The 13487-nt window shown below is 38.5% G+C and overlaps 1 protein-coding gene across 2 annotated transcripts in view; it reads right to left on the bottom strand.

The window, feature by feature from the left end:
* The window catches only part of NOC3L (NOC3 like DNA replication regulator), a 40070-nt gene that overhangs the window by 14022 nt on the left and 12561 nt on the right, over positions 1 to 13487 (bottom strand). For both annotated transcript variants that reach the window (XM_021072030.1, NM_001144115.1), the window contains 4 exon segments: positions 12966 to 13094; positions 11007 to 11138; positions 7984 to 8064; positions 7566 to 7666 (listed from right to left, as the gene is read on the bottom strand). In XM_021072030.1, coding sequence (XP_020927689.1) covers positions 7566 to 7666; positions 7984 to 8064; positions 11007 to 11138; positions 12966 to 13094 — 443 coding nt within the window.

Raw genomic sequence — 13487 nt, forward strand, 5'->3', positions numbered from 1 at the left:
ACATGCTGCGGGTATGGCCCTTAAAAAAAAAAAAGAAAAGAAATTAATCTTTGAAAAAACAAACAAGTTCTCCTTAACGTAAAAATAATCCCTTCTCTTTGAAAATCTGACCAACCTCTCTTTTAATGACAAGGGCCACACTATAAAGAAAAGCATCTCATCGCCAAATAGGTCCAGTCATTGGAAAGTAATCTCTACTATATTGAACTGAATTTGCCTTTTCTCTATCTTCCAGCCATTAGTCCTATTTCTAAAGCTGAAGTGTCCAACAGTGGTAGCCACTAACCATCCACTAGCCATTAGGCATTTGAACTGGGGCAAGTTCAAATTGAGAGGCGCTTTAAGTGTAAAATGTACACCAGTTTTCAAAGATACATTATGAGGAGATTAAGATGTCAGAACTGAAGGACTGGAGCTCAACTTCTCTTCTAAACACAACAAAATTTACAACCAAATGCTGAGCAATCTTCCACCAAATGGACCAGAAACTTTGAAAAAGATATCCTATTCCGGAAGACAAAGAGAAGGCCACATCAAAAGGTAGGAGGGGCAATTACACAATATGAACAACCCCAGAGCTCCCAGGTGGGAAGCTCCACAGACTAGAAAGTAACTGTACCACAGAGACTCACCTACAGGAGTGAGAGTTCTCAGCCCCACATCAAACCCCCACACATGGGGATGTGACACTGGGAGAACGAGCCCCCAGAGCATCTGGCATTGAAGGTCAGTGGGGCTTGTGTGCAGGAGCTCCATAGGACTGGGGGAAATGGAGACCCCATTCTGAAAAGGCACACACAGACTTTCACGTGCACTGGGTCCCAGGGCAAAGCAAAGGCTCTGTAGGAATCTAGGTCAAACCTGACTACAGTTCTTATGGACCTCCTGGGAGAACAGGGGGTGAATGTGGCTTACTGTGGGGGAAGGGCATTGGAATCAAAGCTCTCAGGAATATTCATCAGCATGCATTTCTTTGGAGGTGGCCATTTTGGGAAAATCTGGCCCCACCCATCAGTGCTGAGAGGCCCCAGGCCAAACAACAATCCAGGTGGGATCACAGCCAGGCCCATCACTAAACAGGCTGCCTAAAGACCCCTCAGGCACACAGCTGCCTCTATTCTCACCCAGAGACAAAGAGGGATAGGAATAAGCTCCACCTACCAGTGGGCAGGCATCAGCCCCCCCCCCATCAGGAAGCCTACAGCAAGCCCCCATATTGACTTCAGCCACAAGGAGGACAAACACCGTAAGTACAAGAGGCTACAACTCTATTATCTGTAAAAAGGTCACCACACCAAAAACCTACAAAAATGAAAAGACAGAGAATTATAACTCAGATGAGGGAGAAAGGAAAAACCCTAGAAAAACAGCTAAGTGATCAGGAGATTCTCACCTTCCAGGAAAAAGACTTTAGACTGTCAATGCTGAAGATGATGCAAGACATTGGAAATAAACTGGAGGCAAAGATGGATAACTTACAGGAAACACTGACCAAAGAGATACAAGATATAAAACTTAAGAAGAGATGCAAAATACAATAACTGAAATAAAAAATTCATTAGAAGCAGCCAACAGCAGAACACAGGAGGCAGAAGAACAAATGAGTGAGGTGGAGGACAGATTAGTGGAAATCACAGATGCAGAACAGTAAAGAGAAAAAAGATTGAGAAGAAATGAAGAGAGTCTCAGAGAATGCTGGGACAATGTTAAAAGCACCAACATCCATATTATAGGGGTGCCAGAAGGAGAAGAGAGAGAGAAGGGGACAGAAAAAACATTCAAGATAATAGCCGAGGAGTTCCCATTGTGGCTCAGTGGTTAACGAATCCGACTAGGAACCATGAGGTTGCGGGTTTGATCCCTGGCCTTGCTCAGTGGGGTAAGGATCCAGCATTGCCATGAGCCGTGGTGTAGGTCGCAGACATGGCTCGGATCCCACATTGCTGTGGCTGTGGTGTAGGCCAGCGGCTACAGCTCCGATTTGACCCCTAGCCTGGGAACCTCCATATGCCGCAGGAGTGGCCCAAGAAAATAGCAATACAAAAAAAAAAAAAAGATAATAGCCGAAAACTTCCCTAACATGGGAAAGGAACACTCACTCAAATCCAGGAAGCGCAATGAGTTCCATATAAAATAAACCCAAAGAGGAATATACCAAGACACATATTAATCAAATTGACCAAAATTAAAGACAAAGAGAAAATCTTGGAAGCAGCTAAGGAAAAGAAACAAGTAACATACACGGGAACCCCAATAAGGTTATCAGCAGATTTTTCAGCTGAAACTCTGCAGGCCAGAAGGGAGTGGCATGATATACTCAACGTGATGAAAGGAAAAAACCTCCAACCTAGATGACTTTACCCAAGCAAGGCTCTCATTCAGATTTGAAGCAGAAATCAAAAGCTTCTCAGATAAGCAAAAGCTAAGAGAATTCAACAACACTAAACCAGCCTTACAACAAATACTAAAGGAACTTCTCTAGGCAGAAAAGGCCACAACCAGAAACAAAAATTCCACAAATGACAAGGCTCACCAGTAAAGGTATATATACAGTAAAGAGATGAAATTAACCATACACAATTATGTCACCAAAATCAGAAATCTTGAGAAGAGGAGGGTATAAATACAGGACACTGGAGATGCCCTTGCAATTAAGAGACCAACAACTTAAAACAATTTTGTATATATATATATAGACACTTATATCAAAACTTCAGAGTAACTGCAAACCAAAAATCTATAAATGATACACAAACAAGTAAGAAAAATCAACCCAAATGCAACACCAAAGACAGTCATCAGACCACAAGAGGAGAGAACAAGAGAAGGGAAGAAAAAACAAAAACAAACCCAAAGCAATTAATAACATGGAAATAAGAACATACATATCAATAATTACCTTATATGTTAATGGACTAAACACCCCAACTAAAAGACATAGACTGGCTGAATGGATACAAAAACAAGACCCATCTATATGCAGTCTTCAAGAGACCCATTTCACTTCTAGGAACACATACAAATTGAAAGTGAGAGGATGGAAGAAAATATTCCATGCAAACGGGAATTAAAAGAAAGCTGGAGTAGCAAGACTCATATCAGACAAAATAGACTTTAAAATCAAGAATATTTTAAGGGACAAGGAAGATCACTACATAATAACCAAAGGATCAATCCAAGAAGAAGATGAAAGAATTTTAAATATCTACGCACCCAACATAGGTTCACCACAATATATAAGCCAACTGCTAACAACCTTAAAAGGAGAAATTGACAATAACACAATCATAGTGGGGGACTTTAACACCCCACTTACAGCAATGGACAGATCAACCAGACAGAAATCAACAAGGAAACACAGGCCCTGAATGAAGCATTAGACCAGATGAACACAATAGATATTAATAGGACATTCCATCCAAAAGCAACAGAATACACATTCTTCTCAAGTGTACAGGCACATTCTCTAAGACAGATCACATCCTGGGCTACAAATCAAACCGCAGTAAACTTAAGAAAACGGAAATCATATTAAGCATTTTTTCTGACCGCAACGCTACATGACTGGAAATCAACAACAAGAAAAAAACTGCAAAAAACATGAACAAGTGGAGACTAAACAACATGCTACTAAACAACCAATGGATCACTGAAGAAATCAAAGAGGAAATTAAAAAAACCTAGAGGCAAATGACAACAAAGACATGACACTCCAAAACCTACGGGATGCAGCCAAAGCCATTCTAAGAGGAAAGTTTAATAGCAAGACAAGCCTACCTCAGGAAACAAGAAAATCTCAAATAAACAAACTTAACTTGACAGCTAAAGCAGCTCAAGAGAGAAGAGCAGACAAGACCTAAAGTGAGTAGAAGGAAAGAAATCATAAAGACCACAGCAGGAATCAATAAAATAGAAATGAAGAAAACCACAGAAAAGATCAATGAAACGAAAAGACGGTTCTTTGAAAAGATCAACAAAATCAATAAACCCTTAGCCAATCTTATTAAGGAAAAAAGAGAGGACTTAAATCAATAAAATTAGAAATGAAAAAGAAGTAACAACGGATACCACAGAAATACAAAGGATCATAGAGACGACTATATACAGCTATACGCCAATAAAACGGAAAACCTAGAAGAAATGGACAAATTCTTAGAAAAGTACTGTCTTCCAAGACTAAACCAAGATGAAATAAAAAAGATAAACAGATCAATCACAAGTACAGAAATCTGAAACTGTGATAAAAAAATTTCCAACAAACAAAAGTCCAGGACCAGATGGCTTTGCAGGTGAATTTTATCAAACATTTAGAGAAGAGTTCACACCTGTCCTTCTGAAACTATTCCAAAAAATCGCAGAGTAAGGGACACTCCCAAACTCATTCTATGAGGCCACCATCACCCTGATACCAAAACCAGGCAAAGATACCACACAAAAAGAAAATTACAGGTCAATTTCGCTAATGAACATACACGTAAAAATCCTCAACAAAATACTAGCAAACTGGATCCAACAATACATTAAAAGGATTGTACATCATGATCAAGTGGGATTTATCCCAGAGATGCAAGGATTCTTCCATATCCATAAATCAGTCCGTGTGATACACCACATGAACAAACTGAAGAATAAAAACCACATGATCCTCTCAATAGACGCAGAAAAAGCCTTTGACAAAATCCAACACCCATTTCTGATAAAAACCCTTCAGAAAGTGGGCATAACGGGAACCTACCTCAACATAATAAAGGACATATATGACAAACCCACAGCTAACATCATTCTCAATGCTGAAAAGCTGAATGAATTCCCACTGAGATCAGGAACAAGTCAAGGATGTCCGCTCTCACCACTACTATTCAACATAGTTTTGGAAGTCCTAGCCACAGCAATCAGAGAAGCAAAAGAAATAAAAGGTATCCAAATTGGAAAGGAAAAAGTAAAACTATCACTATTTGCAGATGACCTGATACTACACCTACAGAATCTGAAAGACTCCACCAGAAAACTGTTAGAGTTCATCCATGAATTTTGCAGTCACAGGATACAAAATTAAACACAGAAATCGACTGCATTTCTATATACTAACAGTGAAAGATCAGAAAGAGAAATTAGGGAAGCAATCCCATTTACCATCACATCCAAAAGAAAAAAATACCTAGGAGTAAAACCTACCTAAAGAGACAAAAGACCTGTACTCTGAAAACTATAAGACACTGATGAAAGAAATCCAAGATGACACAAACAGATGGAAAGACATACCATGCTCTTGTATTGGAAAAGTCAACTTATCAAAATGACTATACTACCCAAGGCAATCTACAGATTCAATCCCTATCAAATTACCAAGGACGTTTTTCACAGGAGTTGAACAAAATATTTTAAAGTTTGTTTGGAAGCACAGAAGACCCAGAATAGCCAAAGACATCCTGAAAAAGAAAAGTGGAGCTGGAGGAATCAGGCTCCATGACTTCAGACGATACTACAAAGCAACAGTCATCAACACCATATGGTACTGGCACAAAGACAGAAATACAGATCAGTGGAGCAGGATAGAAAGCCCAGAATTCAACTCACGCACCTACAGCCAACTCATCTATGACAAAGGAGGCAAGGATATACACTGGAGAAAAGACAGCCCCTTCAATAAGTGGTGCTGGGAATACTGGATGGCCACATGTAAAAGAATGAAATTAGAACACTCCCTAACACCACACACAAAAATAAACTCCAAATGGATCAAAGACCTAGATATAAGAGCAGACACCATAAAACTCTTAGAGTAAAACATATGCCAAACGCTCTCTGACATAAACAACAACAACATCATCTCAGATCCACCTCTTAGAGTAATGACAGTATAAAAAAAAAAAAATGAACAAATGGGGGACTTCATTAAACTTAAAAGTTTCTGCACAGCAAAGGAAACCCTAAACGAAATGAAAAGACAACCCACAGAATGGGAGAAAGTATTTGTAAATGAATCAACTGACAAGCGATTCATCTCCAAAATTTATAAACACCTCCTACCGCTCAATGCCAAAAAAACAAACAACCCCATCCAAAAATGGGCAGAAGACCTAAACAGAGGATTCTCCAAAGAAGACATACAGATGGCCAAAAAACACACGAAAAGATGTTCAACATCATTCATTATTAGAGAAATGCAAATCAAAACCACTATGAGGTACCTCCTTACACAAGCCAGAATGGCCATCATCAAAAAGTCTACAAACAATAAGTGCTGAGAAGTTGTGGAGAAAAAGGAACCCTAGTACACTGTTGGTGGGATTGTAAATTGGTGCAACCACTGTGGAAAACAGTATGCAGAGTCCACAGAACACTAAAAATAGAACTGATCATTTGACCCAGCAATCCCACTCCTGGGCATCTACCCAGAGAAAACCACGACTCGCAAAGACACATGTACTCCAATGCTCACTGCGGCACTATTTGCAATAGCCAAGACATGGAAACAACCTAAATGTCCATCGACAGAGGAGTGGATCAAGAAGATGTGGTACATATATACACAATGGAATGTTCCTCAGCCATTAAGATGAACGAAATACCAGCATTTTTAGCAAGATGGATGGATGGACCTAGAAATTATCATGCTAAGTGAAGTCAGTCATACAATGAGACACCAACATCAAATGCTATCACTGACATGTGGAATCTGAAAAAAAGACACAATGCACTTCTTTGCAGAACAGATATTGACTCACAAACCACAGAAAAACTTATGGTTTCCAACGGAGAGAGGTGGGGGGTGGGTGGATGTGCTGGGGGTGTGGGATGGAAATCCTATAAAATTGGATGATGATGATCACTGTACAACTATAAATGTAATAAATTCATTGAGTAATAAAAATAAAGATATGTTATGAAAAAAAATGCCATCTCATTAATGTTTAATACTGGTTGTATGTAAAAACAGTATTTCAGAAAAAATTAGTTCAATAAAATATATTTAATTTTACCCGATCCTTTTTACCTTTTTAATATGGCTAACCAAAAATTTTAAATTACATATGTAGTTTTCACTATATGTTTACTGGATGGCACTTTTCTACAGGATAATATCTCAAATAATTGTAGAAAACTATCAGGACAACTGCTAATCTGGCTTATATCCATGTTCACTTGTGTTGACAGAAAATACAAAAAGATCTATCTCAAGAGGAACAGACCACAAAAGACTAAAGAAATGATATGCAAGCTAGGTTAGAACAGACTTAAGAGTCATTGGCATGAACCACTCAGACTGTGATAGTGGAAAACTGACTACAGAGCAAAACCAAATAAGAACTGAGGGATGAACCTTAGGGACAGCTAGAATTGAATAAGCTGAAAGGGTGAAAGAGATTTAAAAATAAGAGCTGGGGTGAGAAAACCAAAAAAAAAGAGTATTATGAACAGTTTCAAGGAGAGGCTGATGACAAAGAATGAGAACTGAGAAGAACACCACATCGTCATTAGTTAACCCTGTTTAAAATTCATGGTTACTTTGGTCTTATTTATTTAGAAAGAATCTAAAAGGTTTCAACCTACACAGCCCTTACTTGGCAAGACCTTCCAGGACTGCTGGCAAGAGAGGTGACCTCTGGGCCTTCTTCAATATTCTGAAGTAGGTTACAAACACGATATTCAAAGTCTCGGTGTGCTGCAGAACAGACAAAATTACTTTACCATACCTGGTATACTTTCTCCTGAGTTAGCGCTTTGGAAGCTCATCATTTTCTGTCCCTTCCCATTCCTCCCCACTACTCAATCTTAAGAGCTTCTACAAAACAGAATGAAGATACGTGTCCCATGATTTCCTATAACTAGCATCACTGTTCACATTATTATTTCTTGCACACCACATACCTAAACCTCATGAAATAAACCAAAATCAATCACAAGGTAAAACAATAAATCTCCAGTTAAAATCATTTAACAGAACAGTTTAAAAGCATAAAAGTATATAAAGGTGCCTACCAGTTTAAGTTTTTTCTCAGTACTCTCTGAAGCTTCGGCCTCCCGAAGCTCTCTCTCTAGTTTCTCTTCCGCTTTCTTCCACTGAAAACAGATTGGAAAAAAAGAGTATGTACCACTGAGTAAAAAAACCAACTTCAGAAAGGCACTCTATGTAAATATTATGAAACACATACAATTATAGAGAATGTCTATGAATACAAATATAAGCAGAAGTAGAAAAACATGAATAGGCAGTATATACAAAGCAAATTTGTGACAGCGGCTGCCTCCTGGGAGGAAAGCAGGAGAATAAGAGTGGAAAGAGGAACAAAGGGGATTCTAACTCTATCATTAATGGTTTCTTTCTTTTCAAGAAAAAAACTAAAGTATATTAATATCTGCTTATTCAGAATAGTAACTACATGACATAGGTTATATTACTCTCCGTAGTCTTCCATAATCTAAATTAAAATTTTTCTATTTTTCTTTTTTTTTGTCTTTTTTGGGCCACATCGTGGCATATGGAGGTTTCCAGGCTAGGGGTCGAATTGGAGCTGTAGCCGCTGGCCTACACCACAGCCACAGCAACATGGGATCCAAGCTGCATCTGTGACCTAAACCACAGCTCAGGGCAACGCCAGATCCTTAACCCACTGAGTGAGGCCAGGGATCAATCAAACCTGTGTCCTCATGGAAACTAGTCAGATTCGTTTCTGCTAAGCCACAACCGGCTTAAAATTTTTCAAAAAAGAAAAAAGAATATGCTGAGCCCAGAAATAATTCTTATTGTTAAGTAATCTACAACATGGAAACCAGTCATTGACCGTACTTTCCCAAATTCATTTACAATGTATACCAGATACTATACATACAGACATTCAACAGGAGCTCCCACTATGGCACAAGAGGATTGGTGGCATCTCTGCAGTGCCAGGACACAGGTTCAATCCCTGGCCCAGAACAATGGGTTAAGAATCTGGTATTGCTGCACCTGTGGCATTGGTCCCAACTATAACTCAGTTCTGATCCCTGGCCAGGGAATTCCATATGACACAAGGCGGTCAAAAGAAAAAAAAAAAAAGAAAGAAAGAAAGAAAAAGAAATTCAACAAAATTCCCTTATGCTGTAAGAACAGCAAACAATGTCTGTTAGCCTACCTGAGACACAGGGGACTGACCAAGGAACAAAGTCTCCTTTCCTCACATGAAGTTGTTAAAGAGGTGCCATGTTCTTATTGGGTCTTAACAGGCTTGTCCAACTTATATTAAGATTGTACGGTATAAATAATTTAAATATTCACCTGCATTTATTAACAATTATGTTCAGCATCACTCATTTTTAGAGAAATGCAAATCAAAACCACGATGAGGAACCACCTTACACCAGCCAGAATGGCCATCATCAAAAAGTCTACAAACAATAAGTGCTGGAGAGGGTGTGCAGAAAAAGGAACCCTAGTACACTGTTGGTGGGATTGTAAATTGGTGCAACCACTGTGGAAAACAGTATAGAAAGTCCTCAGAAAACTCAAAATAGAACTACCATTTGATCCAGCAATCCCACTCCTGGGCATCTACCCAGAGAAAACCATGACTCACAAAGACACATGTACTCTGATATTCACTGCAGCACTATTTGCAATAGCCAAGACATGGAAACAACCTAAATGTCCATCAACAGAGGAGTGGATCAAGAAGATGTGGTACATATACACAATGGAATGTTACTCAGCCATTAAGATGAACGAAATACCAGCATTTTTAGCAAGATGGATGGATGGAAATTATCATGCTAAGTGAAGTCAGCCATACAATGAGACACCAACATCAAATGTTTTCACTGACATTTGGAATCTGAAAAAAGGACAGACTGAACTTCTTTGCAGAACAGATTCTGACTCACAGACACTGCAAAACTTATGGTCTCCGGAGGAGACAGTGTGGGGGGTGGGGGGATGTGTTTGGGTTATGGGATGGAAATCCTGTGAAATTGGATTGTTATGATCATTATACAACTACAGATGTGATAAATTCATTTGAGTAATAAAAAAAGTCTATTTTGATTTCCAAATTTATTAGACACATTAAAAGGCAGGTATACCTGGAATTTTTTTTTTTAAGGGCCACACCCGGAGAACAGTACATGGAGGTTTCCAACCTAGGAGTCCAACCAGAGCTGTAGCCACTGGTCTACGCCACAGCCACAGAAACACCAGATCCAAGCTGTGTCTGTGCCCTATACTACAGCTCACCACAATGCCCAATCCTCAACCCACTGAGTGAGGCCAGGGATCAAACCTGCGTCCTCATGGATACTAGTCAGATTCGTTTCCACTGAGCCACACGGGAACTCCCAGAAACTATTTTTTGTTTTGCTTTTACAACCAATTTGATAACCCTAATAAAGTGTTTAGAAATGTTTAGAGAAGTAATAATGGGAGTAGGTGGTGGTAACTACTGTTTATAAAGTACACCCAGGGCTGTACACTCTGCTAAGTGCTTTACTTATGTCATTTTATTTCAACCGTACAATGACCCTGCAAGGCAGGTGCTATTATTAGCTGCACTTCTCAAAATATTTTTTAAAAAAAGTTTCCAAAGTCTCAGAGTAAACAAAAGGCTGGAATTTCAACCTGGGTTTCGAATACAAACCAAGAGAGAAATGAGATTCAATTAGAACCTACTTTGTTGCCAACTTCACATGAATACATCCTTTCGGTTAAGGAAGGAATCTGTGTTATTACAATGAATCTAAGAGGATCTTAAACGCCAGCATGGCAAGAAAAAGCCAAAAGATAAAAGCCATCAAGGCAAGAAAATCTTTTCATCTATTGCTGTCTTTGCCAATGAATTGTCAGTTTAAGTTGATTTAATAAAACATTTCTTTGCAGTAACAGAAAAATACAATTTTTTAATTGTATTTTAGAAATATTTAGATTTTAAAATATTTATGACTTAACTATTTTTGACTTAATTTTTACCTGTGCCTATTCTGTATTTTAAGCTAACATCAAAATTTTTTTAAAAAAAGGAAATCAATCAAACCTTTCTCTGCATTCTTGATAGAGTTTTTCTCTTCTCCTTGAAAGTCATGAACTTTTTTGGTTTATTAATATCTTCTGTGTCTTTTTTCACTTCTACTTCTTTGATTCTTAGGCACAGGAATGTTTTTAACATCTATCATTGAAGAAAACACAATTATACCACTTAATATTTATACTGCCCTCAAATATTTTAAACAGAATAATCATTAATGTTTATTTTCTTCGTTCATGCTAAAAAACAAAACAAAAACTTTCAAACATCTTTTATCACATTTTACACAAAGTTCTATTACCTTTTGGCCAAACATATTCAGTCATTTTCATCTATGAAGGATGCTAGTATTTAGCTGAATACACGTTAACATTATTTTGTAGCGTAATAAGAACAAGGAAGAGAGAACACTACATGGCACTGGTAGACAGGGTTACAAGAGTCAATCAGCCAGAAAAAAGCTTGGACCAGTATGGGATGAGAGGATATTTATTAGATATTTCTAAACCAGCTTTAATCTCTCAAACCAGATTCACTTTTGCAGTTAACAGCTGTAATCCTTTTCTTTTCTAATAAAAAAATAACATAAAGACTAATATTATTAAGACAACTTATTTTCCCTTAAGCCAGTGGGTCTCCGACTTTCACAAACATCATAATCACCGAGAGGGCTTATTAAAACACAAATAGCTGGACCCTGTCCCCAGAGTTTCCGATTCAGCAGGTCTGCAGTGGGCCCCAGTATCCCTATTTTTAATTGCCATCTGATGCTGGTCCAGAGACCACAATGTCTTAAGCCATTCAAAAAACTCAGAAACTAATTTAGAAATTGATATACTGTGTGCTACAGCAATCATCCAAATACAAAGACAAAAAGGGGGTTAAACCCTACATTTTGGGGGAATGAAACCACTCGACTGACCTGCAGTCAAAGCAACATTCTTGGGGAAAAAAAAAAACTTGAGAACTATAGGTTTGTATTATTTTAAAGCATGAAACGGAAACAAGGAAGAAATAGAAGCATAAATAATGAACCTAAAGTCATTAGAGATATCAGAAAGATCAATTTGAATATTCAGTAGATATTCTATGTGCTCATAAAATATCACCCACAAAGGACAAATAGCTCCAAATCAAAGAATGTGGCAGATGGTAAACTAACCTTCAGGAAGGGCACCAAGAATACAAAATAGTCTCTTCAACAAATGGGGTTGGGAAAATCGGATATCGGCATGCAGGAGAATGAAACTGGGCCCTTATCCTACCAGTCACAAAAATTAATCCAGAGTGGATTAAAGAAATATAAGACCTAAAACCATAAAACTCCTAGAAGAAAACAGGGGAAGAGCTCCTTGACACTGGTCTGAGCATTCATTTCTTAGATGTGACACCAAAAGCACAAGCAACAAAAGCAAAAACAAACAAGTAAGACTTAAACAAAAAAAACCTTGCACACACAAAGGAAACCATGAACAAAATGCAAAGGCATGTAGTTCCCATCCTGTGGCCCAATGGGATCAGAGGTGTCTCTATAGCACCAGGATGCAGGTCCGATCCCTGGCCCAGAACAGTGGGTTAAGAGATACGGTGTTGCTGTAGCTGTGGCTGTGGCTTAGATCACAATTGCGGCTCAGGTCTGATTCCTGGCTTAGGAACTCCATGTGCAGCGGGGCAGCCAAAAAAGAAAAAAAAAATGTGTATGCAATATATAAAATGAAAACAGCTCCAAAATAGTTTCCATAGTATAAACCCATTTTTATTTAAAAATATAAACAAGGTATGTCTATAGCTACAGAGAATAACATCTAGAAGGCTATATACCAAATTGTTATGAGTGGTTACTTGTGGAGAATTGAATACTTTCACTCTATACATTTCTATAAAAAAATTGATTCCTCATAAGAACTGAAAATTAACTACGTAATTTGAAAATAAACGCAATACAAAAGTAAGAAAAGAAAGGCTTACCTCTGGCCTAACTTCATAATTTCTGCCCTTCACAAAACCAGAAATCACTTTAATCACGCCCAGGGAAGCTTGGCCTAATTTATCTTGTTTAAAGAGTTTCTTTACTGCCTCGCAACACATTTCAGATATCTGAAAAATAAAAGGTTACACTAAACGAGTGCTTCTCAACCTCAGCAGGACTGACATTTCGGGCCAGATAATTCTTTGTTGTGGGTGCCTATCTTGTACACTGTAGGATATTTAGAAGCCTCCCTGACTTTTACCCATCAGATGCCAGGATCAACATTTCCCACCACCGCAGCCATGACTATCAAAATGTGTGTAGACACAGCTTAATAATGTTCCCTGGAGGGCAAACAAAACTGCCTCCCATTCAGAACCACTGCACTAAACTTATGCTCAAACAATTTTTTTTTTTTTTTTTGCTTTTTTAGGGCCACCCCTGCAGCATATGGAAGTTTCCAGGCTAGGGGTTGAACTGGAGCTGCAGCTGCCAGCCTATGCCACAGCCACAGCCACATG

This window comes from Sus scrofa, chromosome 14, assembly GCF_000003025.6.
Source record: "Sus scrofa isolate TJ Tabasco breed Duroc chromosome 14, Sscrofa11.1, whole genome shotgun sequence".
Taxonomy (NCBI): Eukaryota; Metazoa; Chordata; class Mammalia; order Artiodactyla; family Suidae; genus Sus; species Sus scrofa.